The 23,712-nt window shown below is 44.1% G+C and overlaps 1 protein-coding gene across 7 annotated transcripts in view; it reads left to right on the top strand.

Moving 5' to 3' along the window:
* The window catches only part of MYLK (myosin light chain kinase), a 184,857-nt gene that overhangs the window by 94,234 nt on the left and 66,911 nt on the right, over window positions 1-23,712 (top strand). For 5 of the 7 annotated variants that reach the window (XM_081924640.1, XM_081924641.1, XM_081924639.1 and 2 more), the window contains 5 exons: window positions 12,864-13,004; window positions 14,468-14,665; window positions 17,476-17,722; window positions 22,096-22,170; window positions 22,574-23,613. In XM_081924640.1, the coding sequence (XP_081780766.1) occupies window positions 12,864-13,004; window positions 14,468-14,665; window positions 17,476-17,722; window positions 22,096-22,170; window positions 22,574-23,613 (1,701 nt within the window). Of the gene's footprint in view, window positions 1-12,863; window positions 13,005-14,467; window positions 14,666-17,475; window positions 17,723-21,703; window positions 21,846-22,095; window positions 22,171-22,573; window positions 23,614-23,712 lie in introns of those variants that run through there. The other 2 variants (XM_081924638.1, XM_081924644.1) reach the window with 2 other exon arrangements.

Genomic DNA, 23,712 nt, shown 5'->3' with positions numbered 1-23,712 from the left:
AGGCATGGCCATACTTGGCCCTCCAGATGTTTTGGAACTACAACTCCCGTCATCCCTAGCTAACAGGACCAGTGGTCAGGGATGATGGGAATTGTAGTCCCAAAACATCTGGAGGGCCAAGTATGGCCATGCCTGCTTTAGGGGAACCTTTTTGACTTTGGGAGCCAGGTCTTTATCTGGCACCACCCCACAGGCTAACCTCCTGTTAAACATGACATCATAATTGACAGGTGGGTTGTTTTGCCCCTGCCTCTGTATCCCTTGCTCAGGATTCCCAAACTTTTAACAGCCAGCTAGCTGTCATGTATTTTAGAATCACAGCTCAAGGGCTGTTCCCAGCCCTCCGCTTGGCACTTTGAGAAGTGCTGAAAATGGGCCTGGCTAAGCATTTCTTTCTCCCCTCCCAATCAAGAAAGGAGCACAGATGAAGGAGGAATGTCCAAATTTCCCCATCAGTGTTGCAGTCAAATCGAACTCGCTGAATATTGGACTGCCTTTAAAGAGACAGATCCTTCTAAAATAAGCTCAACTCAGTGCTGGAGAGTATTTTTTATACCTTCTTTAAATGCTATCACATAGTCTTGAAAGGAGTACAGCCATGGGGGGGATGTTTTAAGTTGGAAGGGGCTGGTGCAACTAATATGACAATTTCTGGGCTGCTTGCATTTCTCTTGATTTAAGCCAGTGGATGGCAGGTTGAATGACACAACTATGCAGCTCCTGCTCAGTTGTTGGTTGTCTTGTATATATTTATGAATTGGGGAGAAGATTCTCTGTCTAAAAGGTATATTACTTAATGCAACAAGAAGAAGTAGCTAATTAATAGAAATCTGGATGGGTTTGCATGTGTACCCTATTACACTTTATTTCAGAAATTGCCTCCAGATTTCTTGTCTGTATCTGTAAAATTGAAAGCTGGAAGGAGGGTATTCATGAAAGAAAGAAATACAGTATATCAGTGCATGTTGATTATAACAAGACTTCTATATTTTACAACTTAAAAAAAAATCAGATAAATTTTATATTCTTGTTCCATGAAGCTGTTTTTTCTTTTTATGGAGCTGACAGTATTAAAGTATTAAAGCACTGTTAAAAAGTGGAGATTGGATGTCAACCAGAATGGAGATGAATGCTGTGAAGTATATAATCTTATTTGGAAGCTGTTCTGTGACTACTTGGCTGTGTATAATTGTGTGTGATTTCTCCTCTGTGAGCTTAGCAAACCAGCACTTTGTGAGTTAAGTCTTTTTCTGCAGTTCAGTTGATTTATTGGACTCAGAGCCAACACAATATTTTAATCACCATAAATGGTCAATGTTGCTGAGCATGTGTGTCTGCAAAGGATTCAAGCTAGGCATTATTTGGCTGCATTATTGTATGGCTCTGGCAAACAGATTCTTCTGGTATAATTAGATCTTTTCCAGAAACTAAACACTACAGAAGATTATTCACATTATACTCACTTTAGACTCAGTTAAATAGGATGAGAATTTACTGACAAATAAATAAGATTGCTGTTTGGCTACTTTTGAACTAGTCTGCTCTTGTTGTTTGTAGGGCTGGTTGTTAGCCTCATGCTATTGGGTGGTATCAGTTCATTTGAATGTAAATATGCAAATAAGCAATCCCAGCTTAAAAGAGTCCAACCTAGAAATAAATGTGAATTATAGTTTGGATCGAGTGTTAAAGTATTATGAGCAGCATGCATTTCCCTCCCCCTTGCTTTTCCTTGTTTCAGTAATGAGCTACAGTGGTGTCAGCAGAAGTTCAGTCCCCCTGAACTTTCAAGAAAAAGCTTGAAGCTGGACCAGTTTCTCAGAGTTTCTGTGTTTGCTAGATATGCTGGTGGTAGTGATATTCACAGGAGATTTAAGAGCTAAGAATATAAATGTTGCCATTCTTGGCCACAAGAGTGGCCCATGGCAGTTCTCAGAAGTAAGAAAAACTACTGAGGCTGTTGAGATAAATCAGTACTGTGATTATGTTATCTTTTGTTCCGTGGATAAAATAGAGGGCATGGGGAAGGGTAGCTGTACTAAACAACAACAACAACAACAACAACAACCAGTCCTTCCCCATACAGTTTGGATACCATTTTAGTGTACTTAATAATGACTATAAGAGAATGACGAGTGACTACTTTCAGTGGAGATATGCCCATAAACCATGTGTTGCCAATATGCACCCCAAAGTCATAGGAACAGATTTTGTGAAACCATAGAAGTTGCAAGTCATAGAACAGCACTTCTCTAGATATGGGTTAAGGGATGGTCTCATGTAATTGAATGCTTAACTACTAAGTTAACCATCATCAGCACAGACTGGTAGATGGAACAGAAGGGGCTATGCAGTCATCTGGTAGGCTAAGCATGCAAGGGCCCTTTGAAGGGCTTTTGTGGAAATATGTGAGATGAACTTTGTACAATGATGATAATTAGGATTTATAAGAATTCCTAAGAACATGAGAAGAATATGTCTGGATTAGGCCAAGGGCCCATCTAGTCCAGGTTACTTGTTCTCACAGTGGTCAGCCAGGTGGCCATGGGAAGCCTTCAAGGAGGACCTGAGTGCAACAGCAACTTTCCCTACTGGTGAATTCAAAACATCTAGGCTGCTTCTTGGTGTCGCTTCTTGGACTATGGTAGTAGAAAGAATGGGTTGCATCTACTGTTGGTCCTATTCATGAGCTTGGTTCGTTGATTTCAGTGGGTCTACTCTGAATATAACATAGTTGAATAGAGCCCATTTCCTGTCACACATCCCCTAAACAGAAAGTCCATCATTAGTAGGTTATGTGGCTAGATTAACCATTTCGTTAATCATGACAACAGCACTCTTTTGTGGATTGGCTACTAGTTAAATTTGTGATATGTGGGTGATTTGCACTTTGACTCAGAGTGCTAATTACAGCATGAAATGTTCTTCAAAAGTAAAATAAATACCAGAAAATTGAATAGTTTCTCTCCTCCCCCCCCCCACCCAAGTTTATTGTTTTATTTTTACTCTTCTACTGTGAAAAATGCACAGTGTTAGTGTTAGGCTAAGTAAAAAAAGGTGCATTCACACTGGATATTTGAATGGGGAGGAAGGCTGTGTGGTCATGTTCATGCATTCCTTTTTGCATTGATTCCCAGAGGGATAGACCACGGGGATCTTGGAGTTAGCACATGAGTCAGTTTCCTTTCAGCTGGGCATTTTCTTGGTGATACTACTTGCACTTCTGGTTTTGTAGCAAACATCAAACTGAAGGTCCTGGGAAACTTTAGTGTAAGTCATGCTGTTAGGTCAATTAAGATTGAACGCAGGCTGCATTTTCTCTGCATGATGAGCCTCACTTCCAAACGTGGAAAACTGTTTTCAGAAGGAAGCACTTGAAAACTTTAATCTCTGTGGAGCTCATCCATGAAGCATAGTTTGTGTGACTTGCAGTGATAATGCCCACACAAATGAAGTGCTGGACCTCTTCATTCAGATCCAAGTTACTACATTATATAAAATGAAATGTTGTGTGGAAATTAATTGTGAATGTGTGCCTTTATTGTTTTTTTAAAAAAGGATATGGGATTTTTTTCTCTTTTCTAATCTCTCAAACTAAGCATGGCTCTTTTTAGACCAGTAATTGGAAGTGCTGCTTCTCATTTCCCCCATTTGAAATCTGAATCTTGTGTCATTGCAGCTTTTGAAAGATCTGAAGGGATAGGATTAAAACCAGAAGGAAGACATGCATGTACAAATAATCGAGTTTTTTGTGTCAATAAGAATTTACCAACTGCATGTTGTAGAATTTAATAAAAGCCAATGGGAGCTTTTTCTACTAGTCTTCTGGCATTGGTTACATAATTTTGCCAAGTTCTGTGTATGTTTAGAGCTTTGGAAGTATTTTATACATGTCTACTTCAAAAGCAAGTCCCACTGAAGTCAGTGGTGCTTACACCCAGGAAACTGGGTTTGGGTTTGCTGCCCCTCAACTCAGAGTAGCTGATGTTAAGTAGTCCTTCAATTTTCTGTTCTTTGAAACCTAGATTGTGTCACAGTGAGATTAAGATTCTGTTACTGATCTAGAGATTTGGATCAAATCCTCTTGCTGGCCCTTTGTATAACCATGTCTAGATATGAATAAGAGGATAATTTAATCCTCAAAGCATTTTGGATGGCATGTATCCCACTTAATTAAAAAGAGAAAGTTATGGACATATCCATTAAGGTGAAGAGTTTTATACAGGGCACAGTTGGGAAACTGCTAGTAGGAATATTCCCAGGTTAATACATCCAGGACAGACTAAGGAATAATGAATGCTTAGTGAAAACATACTTTTTTCCATAAATAATAATAATAATAATAATAATAATAATAATAATAATAATAAATTTTATTTATATCCCGCCCTCCCCAGCCGGAGCTGGGCTCAGGGCGGCTAACAATCAAAATAATCCGACATTCTAAAAACATTCATTATAAAAATTAAGTAAATCAAATTAAAATCAAATTAATGGCAACCATCAAGCAAATTCTGTGTAGATTGCCGATTGCCAGAGGAGGGGGGGTCAGGCTGCGCTCTGACCGAAGGCCTGGTGGAACAGCTCTGTCTTGCAGGCCCTGCGGAAAGATGTCAGGTCCCGCAGGGCCCTAGTCTCTTGTGACAGAGCGTTCCACCAGATTGGAGCCGCGTCCGAGAAGGCCCTGGCTCTGGTTGAGGCCAGCCTAACCTCTCTGTGGCCTGGGATCTTTAGGATGTTTTTATTTGCAGACCGTAAATTTCTCTGTGGGACATACCAGGAGAGGCGGTCCCGTAGGTACGAGGGTCCTAGGCCGTATAGGGCTTTAAAGGTGAGAACCAGCACCTTAAACCTGATCCTGTACTCCACCGGGAGCCAGTGCAGCTGGTATAATACCGGATGGATATGATCTCGCAGCGAAGACCCCGTAAGGAGTCTCGCCGCGGCATTCTGCACCCGCTGGAGTTTCTGGGTCAGTCTCAAGGGCAGCCCCACGTAGAGCGAGTTACAATAATCCAGTCTGGAGGTGACCGTCGCGTGGATCACAGTGGCTAGGTCAGGGCGAGAGAGATAAGGAGCCAACTGCTTAGCTTGGCGGAGATGGAAAAATGCCGCCTTTGTTATAGCTGTAATCTGCGCCTCCATAGAGAGGGAGTTATCGAAGATTACACCCAAACTCTTAACGGACGATGTTGGCACTAATTGCACCCCCGCAAGAGATGGGAGTTGCCCCCTCAGTCCCATATCGCTCCGTCCCAGCCAGAGGACCTCTGTCTTAGAAGGATTTAACTTCAACCGGCTCCCACGTAACCATCCAGCCACAGCTTCCAGACATCTGGTCAGTGTATCTGGGGCCGAGTCAGGATGGCCGTCCATCAACAGATAGAGTTGGGTGTCATCGGCATACTGATGGCAACCCAGCCCAAAACTCCGGACAAGCTGGGCAAGGGGGCGCATAAAGATGTTAAAAAGCATCGGGGAGAGAATCGCACCCTGAGGCACTCCACACACCAAGGAGTGGCGCGATGACAATTCCCCCCCAAGTGCCACCCTCTGTCCCCGACCAGAGAGGAACGAGCGCAGCCATTGAAGGACTGTGCCCTGGATTCCCACGTCGGCAAGGCGGTGGTCCAGGAGTTCATGATCGACCATGTCGAAGGCTGCTGACAGGTCCAGAAGAATCACAGAGGATATTTGTTTTGGTAGCAGAAGAGATGACTAAGAGCCCTGTAGTATCTTTAATGACTTTATATTGTGGCATTAGGTGTATGAAATAGTTGCCTGAATGGGGTAGGTATATAGATTCTGAATAAATAAGAAAGAGATAAAATGTGTTATTGCATTAAGTGATCTCAAAAGGTTAAGCAATGCAGAAGTTGTGTTTTCCCTTTTGTTGAGTACAATAAGACTGAATAACCTATGGTACAGGTGTTTTATCTGTCAACTAGCTTAAAGCTGTTCATTATAAAATTGTCTTAAGTAAGTTGCATTATTGCATGTATGTTTATAATAGCACTCATTGAGTATGTGAAGACATATCTGTTAATATGCTCTTATCAGAAGCTTTTTAAAGCCTCATTTTTCGTGTTTCTTTACTTTCTTTTGAAGTAGACTGTGATGGGACGATGAGCTGCTTGTGCGTAAAATGCAAGTCCCTCAGAGTTTGATCAGGCTTTCAAACCTCTGCCTGTGACGGAGCCCCTCCAGCATGGCTGCGTCAATCACTAGTAGAATCCGAAAGTGGCTGCTTTCGGAAACGTTTCCAACATAAAAGCTCCTTAACGGAAACACGTCGTCTGGCCTCTCGGCGTGACAGTTTCCGTCGAGGTGTGGGTGTCCCTATAGGAGGTCCTGAGACCTCCCCACTGGTTTCGCTTGAAGCGTCTCTGAGCCATCCCTCCGACTCACTTTCCCTTGGAGTTCTTGCTCGCCCTCTACTGGTTCCCTCTTCCGCTGCTACTGCTCTCTCACCCTCAGTGAGCCTTTGCGCCTCCGGCGCTTTAGATGTCAGTTCCCTGACATCCACCTCCCCTCCAGGGCCCCCTTCACCCCCTCCCGTCTCCTCTCCTACTGGCGGTGAGGAGGTAAAACCCTTGAAAGAACCTCCCTCATCTTCCGACGTCGCGAACACTTCCTTCCACTTGTTGCTGTTCCTACTCTCTAGGTACTCTTCGTCATCAGAGTCCACTCCCTCTTCCAACTCCGACTCCGCGAACCCTTCCATTTCCTCTTCCTCATCGGTGGTGCCGAAATACTCCCTCCTAAACCTTGCTATCGGCTGAGGTTTCCTCGGGAACCTTTGATGGAACGTTTCTGTTAAAACCTCGTCATTGACTTCCTGCGCACTTACCCAGGTGTTTTCTGACTCCGGTTCCCCTTCCCACGCCACTAAATACTCCACCTGATTTCCCTTCCACCTGGAATCGAGGATTTCCGCTACATGGTTGCGGCGTTCCCTCTCTTCCAAGGCTGGTCCCCTGACGTGCTCCCCTTCACCTCCTCCCCTGTATGGTGACAGTAACGACCTGTGGAACACTGGGTGCAATTTCATGTGATTGGGTAATCGGAGTTTGAAAGCTACCGGGTTGACCTGCTGAATCACCTCAAAGGGTCCCAATCTTCTGGGCCTCAGTTTCTTACAACCCCCTTTGAACGGCAACCCTTGGGTTGACAACCACACTTGATCCCCCACCCTTATGGTTTCACCTTCCCTTCTGTTCTTGTCTGCCTGCTTCTTATATTGTGCCTTAGCCCTTTCTAAGTTGAGCTGGAGCTGCTGATGGATGGCTTCCATCTCTTCTACAAAATGTTCAGCCGCTGGGACGCTCCATCTCTCCCCTCCTTCCCCTGGAAATGCCCTGGGGTGACACCCGTAATTAGCCAAAAAGGGACTCATCCCTGTGGACACATTCTCCGCATTATTGTAGGCAAATTCTGCCAACGCCAACTTTTCGACCCAATCGTTCTCTCTGTCATTGACATAACACCTAAGATATTGTTGAAGAATGCCATTTGCCCTTTCCGCCTGCCCGTTGGTTTCAGGGTGCCGGGCAGTTGAAAAATTGACTTCCACGTGTAACAAGCTCATGAGCTTCCTCCAGAACCTGGAAGTAAATTGTTTGCCTCGATCTGAGATCACCCTCGAGGGAGCCCCGTGCAACCTAAAGATATGTTCCACAAACAACTTCGCCGTTTCTTCCGCTGTGACTGCATGTGAGCATGCTACAAAGTGGCACATCTTAGTTAACAGGTCTACTACTACCATGATGGCTGTTTTCCCCTTGGACCTTGGCAGATCCGTCATAAAATCTATTGATATCGCTTCCCAAGGCCGTTCTGGTGTGGGTAAAGGTTCTAATAACCCTGCCGGCGCCCTTCTTTCCCCTTTGGCTCGCTGACATTGGTCACACCCTCTTACATACTCCCTTACATCTTCCCTCACCTTAGGCCACCAAAATTCCCTGGTAACCAACCACATGGTCTTGTGTTGCCCAAAATGTCCCGCCGTGGGGCTATCATGCAACTGCTTGAGTACTCTCCCCCTCAATTCACCTTCGGGTATATACAGTGCCCCTTTGTAATACAATGCCCCATTTCTTTCCTCAAAACCTCCGGGGCTCTCGCCCTCCCCCCTGAGACCTCTGAGCTTATCCTGGGCATATTCATCATTTTCCGTTTCCTCCACCAGTTCTCGTTGCCCCACCATCGCCGCCCCACACACCCAGCGGTCCTCCGGGATGACATGTCTCTCTTCGATCACCCCCTCCCCTTCCCAATATTCTGGTTTGCGTGAGAGCGCGTCCGCCCTGACGTTTTCTGGGCCTGGCACATAACAAATCTCAAAGTTAAATTTGGAGAATTCCTGTGCCCATCTCACTTGTCGTTGGTTGAGCACTCGAGCTGTTCTCCAATACTCTAAATTTTTGTGGTCGGTGCACACTTGCACCTTGTGTTGTGCCCCAATTAATAAATGTCTCCACCTCCGGAATGCTTCGTGAATGGCAAGTAGTTCCCTGTCATACACCGTGTAATTCCTCTCGGACTTATTCAGCTTCCGCGAGAAGAAGGCACACGGTCTCCACTCCGACGCACTCCTCCCCGGTTGAAGAAGGACCGCCCCTACCGCCCGGTCGGATGCATCTGTTTCCACTCTCATGGGTTTTCGTAAATCCACATGCAGAAGTTGTTCTTCCGAGGCGAAAGCCCTTTTCAGTTCTTCAAAGGCTCGATCCGCCTCTGCCGTCCAAACAAATTTCTTCTTGCTGCTGAGACAGTCGGTGATGGGCGCCGTCAAGTGGGCAAAGTTCTTGATGAACTTCCGATAAAAGTTCCCAAATCCCAAGAATCTTTGCACGTCCTTCTTGGTCTTCGGTGTCTTCCATTCCAGTACCGCTTGGACCTTGCCTGGATCCATGGCCAATCCCTTGTCTGACAAGCGGTACCCCAGGAATTCCACCTCCTTGGTATGAAACTGGCACTTCTCCAGTTTCACCCACAGCTGGTTGGCTTGCAGCCTGCCCAACACTTCTCGAACGTCCCTCACATGCTGTTCCTCATTTTCCGAATACACCAACACGTCGTCTAAAAAGGCCACACAATTCTTGTAGAGCAAAGGTCCCAGAACGTGGTTTATAAAAGCTTGAAAACACGCGGAGCCCCCTTGTAGACCGAAGGGCATAACGAGGTATTCAAAGGCTCCCAACGGGGTAAACATGGTGGTCTTCCATTCATCTCCCTTCCTTATGCGTATCAGATTGTACGCCCCCCGCAGGTCCAGTTTTGTAAAAATCTTTCCCTTCCTTACTCTGGTCAAAATGTCATCAATTCGGGGCATAGGGAAAGCCAGGGGCTCCGACACTGCATTGAGGGCCCTGAAGTCACACACCAGTCTCGGTTTGTCTGTGTTCTTTTTGTCCACAAAAAACACTGGGCTGCCCCCCACCGCTCGGGACTCTCTGATGAAACCTCGCTTCAAGTTTTTGTCAATGAACTCCCTCAGCTCCTGCATCTCCCTGTCTGACATGGCGTACAGCTTGCCTACTGGGAGTTGGGCCCCTGGGAGTAGGTTGATTTGACAGTCAAAGGGTCTATGCGGTGGCAGTTTGTCTGCTTCCCTTTCGCTGAATACGTTGCTCAGATCTGCGTATTGCGGGGGCACCTTCCCTTTGTCCATCACTTCCATCCCCGCTAGGGTGACTCTGTCTCCTCCCGAGACCTTCCCCTCCTTGCAGTGTTCTAGGCAATGCGCTGACCCAAAGGAGACCACCCTCTGATGCCAGCCCACTAGCGGATCGTGTAGCGCCAGCCAGCTCATCCCCAAAATGATGGGCGCTCCTCCCAGGATGGCCACATTAAACGCTATCTGTTCGGTGTGCCTTGCCACTCTCATTATCATCGGGACAGTCTGTTGGCTAACTTCTCCCCCCAACAGCTCTCTGCCGTCAATCGTAGTCACCTGCAAGGGGTTACTTAAAGGGATAGTCTGTATCTGGTGCTCAGCTGCAAACTCCTTACTCATGAAATTACAGGAGCTGCCTGAATCCAAAAGCGCCTTGACCTTTAGTGGGTGTCCGTTTGGCAGTTCTAGTAACACCTCTATCACTAAAGCGGGTCTGGGGGGTTCTGGCATGGGCACTTTCATTGCTCTTTGGCCTGGCTGCTGTGCCCCAACGGTGGCAGCCAGGCGTTGGCTTTTACTTGCTCCTTGCCTTCCTCTTCCTTTCCCCCAACAGCTCCTGCCATCCCTTGCCATTCCTTTCTTTGTGGGCAAACTCTGGCAAAGTGCCCTGGCTGTTGGCAGAGATAACATCTCTTGGCGCTCTTTCCCTCCTTTTTCCGCCCTTCACTGGGATTTGAAACTGCGCGCGCCCGCGCTGTTCCAACTTCCATCGGCTCTGCCGGCGGGAAAGGTGGCTCTGGAATGTCTGGAATGCGGAACTCCCTCCAACGGTCTCCTTTCCCTTCCCGCTTTTCCATAGCCCTCGCCTCCTGGCGCGCTCCTATGGCCAGCGCAGATTTGGTTAACTGGTCCATAGACTCCGCCCTGGGGCCCCGGGAAAGCTCATCTTTGACGGTTGAAGAAAGCCCCTCTTCGAAAAGCATTTGGATGGGCTCCGCCGATAGGTCCCACCCCAATTTGTGAATCAACATGGTAAATTCAGTCCAGTACTCACGGACAGATCTGCTTCCTTGCTGGCAAGCCATTAACTGCCTTCGCACCACCCCCTGCTCAATATCGCTGGAAAACATCAGGTCCATGGCACGAAAAAACTTCCTCGTGTCCTTTAAGATCTCATTATTCGCTGCCATCAGGGGTCTAACCCAATCTTTCGCCCCGGATTCGAGATGGCCAATCACATACGCCACTCGCGATTCCTCATCGGGGAAGTCATCAAACTGCAAGTTTAGAGCGTATTGCATCTCTGTTCTAAAGGCATGATAGTTCCTGGGATCCCCCCCGAATTTCTGCACCAATCCTGGCACCTTTCTGGCGAGCGGGGTGGTTTTCTCCTTTCCCTTTTCTGCATCCTGAGCCCTCCTCTCCTCAAGCCTCGCCGTTTGCAGCGCCAACTGGATCTCCAACGCCCTGTACCTTTCTTCCAGGCTTGGACCTCCTCCAGCTGCTCCTGCTTCCCCGGTTCCGGCTGGATTGCTCATGATGCTTCTCCCTGCACAAGCTGGCTTTCGGAGACTTTCGGATTGCTGTGATGGGACGATGAGCTGCTTGTGCGTAAAATGCAAGTCCCTCAGAGTTTGATCAGGCTTTCAAACCTCTGCCTGTGACGGAGCCCCTCCAGCATGGCTGCGTCAATCACTAGTAGAATCCGAAAGTGGCTGCTTTCGGAAACGTTTCCAACATAAAAGCTCCTTAACGGAAACACGTCGTCTGGCCTCTCGGCGTGACAGTTTCCGTCGAGGTGTGGGTGTCCCTATAGGAGGTCCTGAGACCTCCCCACTGGTTTCGCTTGAAGCGTCTCTGAGCCATCCCTCCGACTCACTTTCCCTTGGAGTTCTTGCTCGCCCTCTACTGGTTCCCTCTTCCGCTGCTACTGCTCTCTCACCCTCAGTGAGCCTTTGCGCCTCCGGCGCTTTAGATGTCAGTTCCCTGACATAGACCATGTCTGGAATTCATATTTTTTCAACCTGAACATCGGTTAAAGATTAGAACCAAATTGACCTAATAATAGAATTTAGCTCTTCTGATTGGGAATTTTAAACCTCTCTCCCCCTCATAATGTGAATATAGTTAGTGTTAAGGAAGAGTATTATGCAATCAAGGAAACATTTTCTTAAGTATTTGCAGGGCTTGCTATTGCTCTATGTAGGATTGTGTTCTAAAGGCTGTAGATTTGGGTTAGCCCTCCACTTCCCTCCTTCCTGTTACTACAAAATAAAAAGGAGCTGGCAAAAGCATTCAATTTCAGCCAGAGACCACAGGCAACCTTGCTTCCCGAAGGGGATTTGCATGATCATGCTGGTGTGGGTGGGTGTCCCACCCCCCACCCGCCATGCCACAGCAACCATGACTATTGTAGTTTTCTGAGAGCAACTTTCTTTGTTGTGGCTGTTCATATTGTTATAAGTATATACTCACAAGGCACAATCCTATGATTCCTCAGTGATTGTCTCGGGGGAAACAGGATATTTCAGGTCTCTCCTAGCTGAAGGTGGCGAGAGAGGTCCTTCCTTGAAAAGGGAACTCTAACCTTGGAATCCTCCTCCCTGCAGCTTCCAAAAGGTCTGCAGCTAGTGCTTCTCCTACTTTGAGATGACAAAAACTAGCTGTGCTGGGGATTTGCTAGGAATGCCCTGGAAGAGGTTGTGGATCCACAGAATCCAAATCATTTTGTTTCACTGATGTGCCCCTGGAGCAGTGGCAGGACTATGCCAGCCCTGGAACTGGCATTGTATATTTCCCTCCTATACCTCTCAATGGAAGCAAAAAGCTTTGGTAAATAAAAGCTGTTGTAAAAGGCCTAATAAAAAGGGGAAAGCTACACCCTCCTAAAAAAAGTCCTCCCACCCTCCGGTTTTCTCTCTCTCTCTTTCCCACATTATTTGAATTTAAGGCAAAAAAAATTAAGTATGATAGAAAAAGATGCACAGCTTTAGTCAAGATTGCATTTTTATAAAAAAAAAACAAAGAATTTTCAACAGAAAAATATATTAGGGGGCTGTTTTCTGTTTCAGAAAGAAAACCCTCTGTTCCATACAACTGCCTCTTGCTGCTGGATCAACAATAGCAATGGCCTTTTTTTTTCATTGGAAATGGTCCCTGTCCTATTCCGTTTTTGTTCCAATTAAAAAGCAGTTTATTACTTTGTACAAGTCTTTCCTAATTTGAACTGTTGTCTTGTTTGTTCAAGCAGAAAAGAAGAGCAGAAATAAACCTCAAAGAGCACATCCTGCCCCAGTCAACAAAACCTTCCCTCCAATCTTCCTAAAAGGCCTAAGTGACCTCAAGGTGATGGATGGAAGCCAAGTGATTATGACAGTAGAAGTTTCGGGTAAGAGCCAGTGCTTATTAATGGATCATGGTCACCTGTTTTGAGGTTTGACAAGGCTACTTTAACCCAGCAGTTTCTCCTTCTGGTTTCTAGGCACTTTTTTATATCCCAGTTTTTCCTTCTAACATTTGGAAAGTCAACATTTAGGGAGGCTTGTCCTAGCCAGGAAATTTCATGCATATCTTCAAGAAATTTGCTTATTTTAAACATATTTTGCTCTTAACCCATCCTAAGACTTCAAAGATTAGGCAGACAATAGGGTCCTTTCAGACAATATGTTTTGTGTGGCTGGGGTTTTAATTTTAGTTTGCACTGGGGCATTATCTGCCACATATGGTATGTTTTAAGGCCAGTGCTGTAACCCACCCACAGCCCAGTGGAAAGTACAAAAAAAAATCCATATAAACCCTTCTTCCATCTGCATGGAACAGATAGAGTTTAAAGAAAGTGCAGTGGATGGTATTTCCAGCCACTGTCTGCGGAGTGGGGAAGAGTCATTTAAAATGTGTAAAAAGGAGGCTATAGAGAAATCTTTATCTGGCGTTTATTACATCTAGTGTGCTTTGGAAAACCAGAATTGTGGATGTCTTTATGTGGGTGCATGTGCGACTGCAGAGGAAGTGGAAGGGTTTTTTTTTGGGGGGGGTATCATTGTTTACCATGGGACTGTAAAGTAGGCTGGAATCTGACAATTCCATAATGAGGAAAGCACAAAAAAGAGGCTACATGCTACTTCTGTATATGCTATTATATAGATTTTGCTGCAGACATTTCCATAAGAAGGGCAGGACTGCAATATGTGCATCACCCCTTCTCAAGGACAGATTTGCATAAATTAATGTACATGGATAGATGCAAATTTAGAAATAAATATTATAATGTAAATAAAAATAACAATACAGAGGGACGGAGAATCTGTTGTCAGGTGAGCTGTGTGCCTGCTCAGCCTGCTGTCTGGATGCAGACTGAGAATGGACTACTTCAGGGCCCCTCCTTCATGGGATTCTTTATCGATATTCAGCAGCTGGACTGGACAACCCTTCAAATAGAGGACACCATCAAATAGTGAACTGTCCTCTCACTGATCTTTCAATAGAGGACTGCCTCCTGTAAAGAAGTACACATGGCCATCCTAGTATGGGGGAAGTAGAGCCGAGGATAAGAGATGAAAGATGGTGCAGAGCCTTGTGGCTCCTGGATTCACAGGAAAGCATAGGACAGCAGGAGGGTTGTTAAATAGCTAAACCTAAGTGCCATTATATGCAATATGCCCTCAGTGTAATTTTGAGCTACCTGAATGTAGCTGAGAATAGGTCTATTTTAAAAACCTATGCAAAAGGAAGTCAAAGTGAGTTGTTTGTTCCTCCTTATCTCATGACTGCAGTTGGCCTAGTAGAATAGCTCGCACGCTTCCGTTGTTGCTTATGGTTTATCTCAAAGCCTTGTGTTTTGTTGTGGCTCAGCTAACCCGCCTCCTGAAATAATTTGGCTGCACAATGGGAAAGAAATCCAGGAAACGGAGGATTTTCATTTTGAGAAGAAGGGGAATGAATATAGCCTGTATATCCAGGAGGTATTCCCTGAGGATACTGGAAAGTACACCTGTGAGGCTTGGAATGACTTAGGAGAAATTCAGACTGAAGCAACACTAACTGTACAAGGTAATCATTCTTTTCTGTCCTCCTCAGCATTATTTAGCATTTGTGACAATGACACAGGAAAGCATTCTGCTGTACCCGATGAATGACAGTTTCAAAGAGAGAGGAGAGAATTCAAACTTTCCCTTTGTGGTTTCATTTTCTGTATAACTTTCTCAATAATTCTGCGTATTTAAGAATCTAATCTCCAAACTAGGAAAAGTATAGCAGAGTATAAAATCAGAATATAAGGATGTATGTAAAGGTTGTAGATTGCTTCTGCAAAATTTTTGGAAAGCTAGCCAGGGATAAGACAGTATCTTCAGTACCAGAAACAGCATACCTCTGAATTTCATTTGCTGGGGAGCATTAGGAGGAAATTGTTATTATGCTTGTGTCCTGCCTGTGGTAGGCCACTGTGAGATCAGGATGATGGACTAGATGGGCCTTTGGTCTGATCCAGCCACACTTTTCTTACACTTCAAGAAACTTAGCAGACTGTCAACAATTAATATGGCATTTTAAGATCAAGTTACAGTCTGCATTCATCTGTATCACTGTTATGTCTCTTCCTTGTGGATCCTCTCCTTTGTGGATAAAGTAACAATATAGATGATGGATGGATGGATGGATGGATGATAGGGTGGGGAGTAACACAGTATTATTGGAGGTGTTCAATTTCACCATGGTTGACAGGATCAAGTATTTCTTTAGGCTTTAAAGTTAAAAATTTCTGGAAATCTGCTTGGCCCAGCTTATACGGAAACAGCCTTGATATTATCGTAAGTGAGCATGAGGAACTAATCCAAAAGGGAAGTGTAGCCAAGCCACTAAGGAGCACAATGAGTGATTGCCATGAATTTTTTGTGGACAGAAAAATGCAAATAGGGAAACCAAAGCAAACTCTGCATCAGTATCAGAGGGGAAAGAGGAGTTAAAAGGAGTGCTCGGTAAGGTAACTGCATGGATGATGCTTGTTGAAAATATTTTATTTATAAAAATATTTATAGACCACTATATCACCATGCTATATTTTTGTAAGGAAAAATGCCATCACACTGCAGTTCGTGTGGCTGCTGATACATGGCCATGGCGACTGCACCATGAGGACAGAACAGCAGGCAGGAGGTGGAGGCAGATAGGTGAGCAAGCAGGGACAAGCAGAATGTAACTGGAGGCAGGCAGATGAGTGTGGCTCACACTTTACAAGCCTTCCTGCTCTCCTCCAGGAGCTGCCACTGCTTGGTTTGGGAGATAGTGTGCGAATGAGCAGGCAAGCAGAGTGAGCGGGGTAGGGCACCGCCAACAGAAAGAAGTGTGCTTTTCTCCTCTTCTTCTTGTAAATCACTTGAGGATTTTTTTATACAATCAAGTAGTATGTAAATTTTCTTAGACACAATGGAAATAAAAATTGGTCTACAAGCAAATATATTGTTCTTTACTGTCCCTATACTAGAGGCCATGCAATAATTCTGTTAAATGGCACTTAAATTCATGTTGTTGTTTTTCCTAACTTAAACTTTGGACCCTTGGAAAACTTGTTCAGAAGCCAGACATTCTTCTGGCTTTTATTGCTAGGATCATAAAAATAGTGGATATCTGCAAATACAAACAAGCCCTTAAAAGAAGGCTGATTCTCCCTAGATAAATCTCCCTGTTATGGCTGTGCTCACTACTAGAAGAAAGGAAGATACCCTTAGCTAAGGCCCCAAGCTTTATTTCCCTCCATTGACTTAATTATGTGCAATCCCAAATAGTTTTTGCTTCAGTGTTGTGAGTTGCTGTTCAGAACTTCAGGTGCCTATGTTTGATTTTCATAACATTTCAGATGTTGACTTTTCCCATTCCTTAGTTCCTCTGAATATAAGAAAGGAACCAGCAACCTGAGGATTAACAGCATTAAGATTCTGAAATGGAGAGTTTAACCCTTTGGATATTCCCAAAGTGGTAGTGGAAAGTAATTCAAATGAGGATAGCACTTCTGGTCTTTTGACATAGGTGTTCTCTACCGGTGGTCAACCTTTGAAAGGACAGACAAGAAGGCAAAATTCCTAAATGAATTATTTTATACAACCACTGTGGTAATGGCCAGCAGGTGGGTTCATCTCCTTTGCCTGAAAGGAGGAAAAAATGGAGAAAGGAAGAAAAAGGAAAGAAGGAAATTTTCATGTGCATAAGAATTTCTATTTCTATATTTTTTACTTAACTCATTGTGCTTCTACCTTCTGTGTATCTGAAAAAGTGTGCATGCACACGAAAGCTCATACCAAGAACTAACTTAGTTGGTCTTTAAGGTGCTACTGGAAGGATTTTTTTTGTTTGTTTGTTTTGACTATGGCAGACCAACACGGCTACCTATCTGTAACTGTTTCTACCTTAGTAATTCTAACAGGTGCACTCCTGAACAACTAGTTTCAGTCATGGCCCAATATGATGTTCTGCAATAGTGTGAGAGAGTCAAATTGGTGTTCAAATGCTGATGAGACTTTGCTGAGCCAGATGGATCCTGGTCTCAGATCCATCAAGGCTTAATGTTGTTTGGGTTAGAATGGGTACCAGAGTTTCCAGTGTTGGTTTGAGAGGAGAAGAACTTTGATTCTGGGCTAGACTATGACTTTATGCACATAGGATAGCTCTCTCCCTGGATGATGAAGCACCTATGCTGTGTACAAAAGAAGAAATGTAAATTAATGTGATGTAAATACAGTAAATTAATGTGAATCCTAAGATAGTAACTTCAGGTTGAGTTAATCCACTTAGCTGTTTATATTTTGAATCACACCCACCTCCATTACTTCTTTCAGCTTTTTCTTTTTTCTTTATTTTTCTTCCAGAGCCTCAGGATGGCATTCAGCCATGGTTCATTAGCAAGCCAAGATCAGTGATAGCAGAAGCTGGGCAGAATGTCCTTATTTCCTGTGCCATTGCTGGAGATCCTTTCCCCATGGTTCATTGGTTCAAAGATGGGCAGGAAGTGATGCCAGGAGCAGGATGTGAATTCCTGCAAAATGAAGACATCTTCACATTGATTATAAGAAATGTACAGCCTTCTCATATTGGGCAGTATGAAATACAGCTCAGGTACGTCAAGTGCAAAGTTATACGGTGCTAAACAGATTTATTTATTTATGCATGCCATTTCTATGCCACTTAATTATTCACATTTATAAGTGCTGTACGTGAAATGTAATCCTAAATGTGAACTAGAAGACATTTTAATAATTTATTAATGAATGGTTATTTTCACCTTCCCAGAGCATGCATAAGTAGTCATGGAAATTGACATTGTGGGCATTATGTTTATATTTGTAGCAGCCATTGACGTTTAGCCCAGGCTTGCTATGTTGCAAGCATTTTGCTGTTGCTGCCTTTTCATGGCCTGCTTTTCACATTGGCCTGCTTTCAGTGGATCTTTAAGGCTCAAACTACACAGCATGTGGGGTTCTGTGTTTTTATTCTTCTGCTCCCCATTCCTTTATTACAAATGAAAATCAGGCAGCCATTTTTTTCTGGTGAGAGTAACTTTCCAAAGTGGCATTTTAACCCTCAGTAACAGAGATACAGGTAAAGATGTGGTGATCTCTTGCCTTCCCCCCTGCAGGTGAAAAACCTTTGGGTAGGAGATTTTGTCTTGAAAATAAGAAGCGAGGAAAGGGTTAAATGGCTGTGTGTGCTCTCCCTCTCGCCCTGTCCCCCCCTCCACCTTTATTCTGCTCTGGCTTGCAGACTGTCCAGGCTGATGTTATTTTATTTTTTAAACTCAGAGTAGGGGGAAAGGCATGCATAACATTGTTGTGTGTGATAGTAGGTGGCTCAAACTGGGCATTCTGCCCTGATAATTTCCCACAATACAAACAGGGGGATTCTCTGCTTCACAAAATTGTTTGAAATGTATATGGACTGCAGGTCAAAAAATTGTTTTTATATACTTCTTTTGGCATGGACAGACTTCAGGCTTGCAGACCTGGCTTCATTTTTTTTTTTAACTGGAACCCTGAGATTCCCCAACCAGTACCATGAGCAGAGTAGTGGATCAAGGAGCAGAGCCAGTTATTTACCATACTCCATGAGCCATTCCCTGGGATGACTTGAATATATAACTGCAAATCTACATCTGAGTTAGAATCCTTGAACTGTAGTAACAGCCTGTCCTTTTGTGGGGAGGGGGGAAGCAGTTTTTGTTGTTGCTGTTGTTAAAGTTTGAGAGTCAGAAATCTTTGAAAAGCTACTGCAAATCATCCAGAAATCTAATAGATCCCAGTCTGCCTTCTGACCACCCCTAATTCATTGGTATAGCGTGGAAAGAACTCTGTGCTGTTTGCAAAAGCCTATCAAAGCAGTTTATACTATTGCACAGCATTTATTTGCCCACATATGGATCCATTCACCACTTTTGTAGGATTTGAATTTAGGTATGTTCTTTAAACATTGTGTCAACTTAAATGTTTTTGACTGGGGGAAAAACAACTCATGTTCAGATTCTTTTTCCTCCAGGCAAGGCTGATCAAATGCTAAAGTATATTCCCTGGTATGGTCTTAAGAAAAGCAGTGGTACAGCTTCATACTGATAATATCATTACACGCTATTTACTGTGCTTAGATGTATTGCCTTATTCGGTTAATATTTTTGATTTTGTTTAACCTACGTGACTTTTTTGGCCTGGGATAACTTTTAAACAAACTGTCTTGTGCTACCTATTTAGTTTTAGTTAAATACAAAAGTTTCCTGTGCAGCCCAGTCCTATGCATGGAACTCACTAGGAAGTAAGTTCTACTGTGGGGGCTTTACTCTCAGGGAAGTATTGCAGTCTTAGGGTTACATCTTAAATTTTACTGCCCCAATTCAGTGTTCTGTGGGCACAAGTTTTTGGTTTTCGTTTGCTTGTTTTTTTGGAGTTTCCACCTTACATATTCAGTATGGAATGTCTAGGAAGAGGAGGTGGGACTGCAGTTAGTGGGCTAATGGGATTCTGTTGTGTTTGCTGGATTTAGACTAGAAAGTGAAGCTGTGTTGTAGAGATTTAAAACTGAATCTAATTAAGCTTTGAAGGTTCATAGAATCATAGAGTTTTAGAACTGGAAGGCACCTTGAAAGTCATCTAGTCCAACCCCTTACAATGCAGGAGTCTCAACTAAAGCATACCTGACAGATGGCCATCCGACCTCTGCTTTAAAACCTCCAAGGAAGGAGAGTCCGCCACGTCCCGAAGGAGTCTGTCCCACTGTTGAACAGCTCTTAACATCAAAAAGTTCTTCCTGATGTTTAGTCAAAATCTCCTTTCTTGTAACTTGAAGCTTGCTCTGTCTTCCATGTGATAACACTTTAGATATTTGAAGATGGCTATCTTCTCAGTCTCTTCTTCACCAGGCTAAACATACCCAATTCCCTCAGCTTTTCCTCATAAGGCTTGGTTTCTAGACCACTGCACACATTCCTTAAAGTGGTGCCCAGAACTGGACACAGTACTCTTGTTGTGATCTAACCAAGGCAGAATAGAGTGGTACTATAACTTCCCTTGATTGGGCACTGTTGATACAGCCTAGAACAGCATTATCTTTATTTGCTGCTGCATCACACTGTTGACTCATGTGAAACTTGTGGTCTACTAAGACCCCTAGATCCCTTTCTTATGCACTACTAACAAGCCAAGTGTCCCACGTCTTATATTTGTGCAACTATGTTTGTTCCTGTTACTTTGGGCCCAGTTCCCAGTTCTCCAAACCATTAAGGTCATCTTGAATCCTGAATCTGTCTTCCCTGGGCATTAGCTACCCCTTCCAAATTGATGTCATCTGCTTCACAAAAAAGGGGATAGGTTTGCATTAAAATTGTGTACATGGACATGCAAATTTAGAAAGAAATGGTACAATTTAACTAAAAATACTATACATCTCACCACAGTGAGGAAAGCTGAGACCAGGTTGCTGTCCAGGTACTACTTATAAATGGGCAGCTTCAGGGTTCCTGCTTTCCCGTAATAGTGATCTTTATCTGTAGAGCAGATGATCAGGCACCAAATGGGTTGCAAATGACCAAAGTATTTTGTGTAAACACGTTGGTGTGTTCTGTGTTGAGCTTGAGTTTGCATTCCAAATTGCCTAGCTGTAAACATGCCATCAGTGTGATTTAAAATGACTTGAATCTAGTTCTGAATAGACCTATTTGCAGCCTGTGAGCTTCCAGATGACATTGCTTCCAATTCCCAACTCCCCTCACAGCCCCAGCCAGTGTGGCCAATAGTCAGACATGATCGGAGCTGGACTTAAAAGGACCACAGGTTCTCCATCCCTGGTTTCGATCGTATGGTCTAAGCCGATTATGTGGGTGTAGAAGATAGTGGCTCGATTCACATCTAAAATAAAATGTTCAGCATGTTGATTTTAGTCATATGTCTCTGTTCTGAAGGTTCTGCTAAATCCCATTCATTTTGAAAACATAATGGGATTCGGTTAAAAAAGAATACTCCAGGAGTTTCTCATGTTCCTATTTCTACATCCAGTGCCTTGAGAATGTTTCCAGAGAGATAAATCTTTCAGATAACATTAATTAAAAGAAAAACCTTCCAGGCTAGTCATGGGGTTGGGCTTATAGTGGGAAACCCTTAAAAATCCACCCTCTGATAAAATATCTCCTCCTTCTTTTAACTGTTGGCAAACGGCCAGTCCATCTTTCTTTTCTTTTAAATGAATGCAGTAGCATTGTTTATAGAGTTGCCTGAAGCCATAAAATCTGTGTTGCTTCCCCCCTCCCCCACTTGGCATCTCTTGGGGGAGATGAGCCATTTTGAAGATGTATCTTCTGTGAAGCATAACATGGTTGGGGGGGTTGGGAAAAGGGGAAAGTATTTTAATGACTTCTTTAATGGGAGTCATTTCCAACAGGCATCTCTGGCATTCCTCTGCAAAAGGAAGAATAAGTGCTCAGCACCATATATGGTGACACTTTTATTTCTTTTATTTTTTTAATATAAACATGCACAGACTGAAACAATCTGCAAGGGAAGGAGAAGAGGGGGTGGGGAAGGAAAGAGGGGTCCCTGCTTTTAATATCTTAGTGTTAGGAAAGTTAAAAGCTTGGTATTGTATAAACAAACACAGGGACAAGGCTTGGAGAACTTTTTAAGCATTGCAAAACAGTGCTTTTCCCTTGCTTGGAGTTCACAACTTTTGATATTTATTTTCCTTCAGGTTGCTTGTTTTGGAGGTAAAACACACCCACCCCAGCCTTTATTTTGAAGCTCATTAGCAATGACTCAGTGTGCCTTTCAAGCAGGGAGAAAAGTTTCAGGGGTGTGGGGAATATTGTTTGTTTTTAGACAGTGATAGCAACTTGGATGTTTACTGGGATAGTGGGCTGGGTGCGGGGGGGGGGGGACCAAGCATAGTGAGGGTTGGGTTTGGGTGGTTTGGGTATGTGGTTTGCTCAGTTTACTTTCTGATTTTAACTTTTTCAGAAACCAAGTTGGAGAATGCAGCTGTCAGGTGTCTTTGATGCTGAGAGAAACTTCCACAGGAGAAATACACAGAGAGTAAGTACAATTCCCAGAGACTTACATGGGTGGGTTCTATTTTTTGCTTTGCTAATTCTCTTACCTTTTAGACTCAAGTTGGCTGCTGTTCAGCCTACCCAAATGTGACCAAACAAATTGTTTTCATCACACAGCTGAAGCAAACTGTACCAAGCCAGTGTGGAGCACTTTTTTATTTTATTATTTTTTTGCATGTGTGTAGCCTTATATGGTTCCTGAAGTCATCAGTGATGCAGTTAACTAATGGAGCAAGTTCTTCTAATCAGCCTTCTCTTCTATAAACATATTTTGTCCTGGCTCTAAGGTGGTTCCTTGATATTTTAAACCAACTCTTTGCTTGCCCTTTTTCTCTTCTCCCTCCCCTTCTCCCTCCCCCTTCCCTGCAACCCTTCTCTGCTTGCAGTGGGAGGCAGACGGAACAGAGAGATGCTGATAATCATGATGCACTGACATTTGGAGACTTCAGAAAGAGTACTGGTGAAGTCCAGCAAGTTGAGGAAGAGCAGGAGGACGTTCGGGGTGTGCTCAAGAGGCGAGTAGAGACCCGGGAGAGTACAGAGGAGAAGCTTAGGCAGCAGGAGGCTGAACAGATTGACTTCCGTGACATTTTGGCAAAGAAAGTCAACACCAAAAGTTTTTCTGAGGAGGAGCTGAAAGAAATTCCAGCCGAACAGATGGACTTCCGTGCTAACCTGCAGCGGCAGGTCAAGCCCAAGACCTTGTCGGAAGAGGAAAGGAAAGTCCATGCTCCTCAACAGGTAGACTTCCGTGCGGTGTTGGCAAAAAAGGGCGCCCCCAAACCTTCATTTCCAGAGAAGGCACCTGCCCCAAAGCCAGCTACCCCAGATTTTAGGTCTGTGCTTGGCGCTAAGAAAAAAGCACCCACTGAGAATGGTGACCCTGGTGCTCAAGCCCAAAATGCTAACGCTGTCCCGGATGTGCAGAAACCCAGCACCCACCCCAAAGTGGCCGATGCAAGTGCCAACTCCAAAAACCCACCAGTATCCAAGGCACTGGACACCCAGAATGCCAGCTCTAAAATACCATATGCTAGCACTGTTTCAGAAGCCAAGGATGCTAGCCCTGCATCTAAAACACAGAATGCTAGCATTAACTCTGAAGCCCAGCTTGCCAGAACCAACTCTGAATTGCCACATACCAAACTGAAGGAGAAAGAGGATAAGAATGACAACAACTGCAAAGGTGGTTGCCCACCGGTAGTCGATGGAGGAATAACTGAAGAGAAAGTAGAGGATAACAAAAAAGAGCAGCCAAAAGGAACAGCACCATCATTTACCGAAAAGCTACAGGATACTCATGTTGTAGAAGGTGACAAATTAATCTTGCAGTGTCAGGTTTCCTCAGATCCACCTGCTGCTGTCACTTGGACTCTGGATGGGAAAGTCATCAAATCGTCGAAGTTCATTGTCCTCTCTCAAGAAGGTAAAATGATGCAAACAGCAAGGCAGCCGTGTGGCTCACTGCTATTATAGCCTACTTCTTTCATTTGTGTTAAGTAAATTTTGCTCTTTTTAACTCGTT

This window comes from Podarcis melisellensis (genome assembly GCF_964234715.1).
Source record: "Podarcis melisellensis genome assembly, chromosome: 1".
Classification (NCBI taxonomy): domain Eukaryota; kingdom Metazoa; phylum Chordata; class Lepidosauria; order Squamata; family Lacertidae; genus Podarcis; species Podarcis melisellensis.
This window is presented reverse-complemented; position numbering and strand designations above follow the sequence as displayed.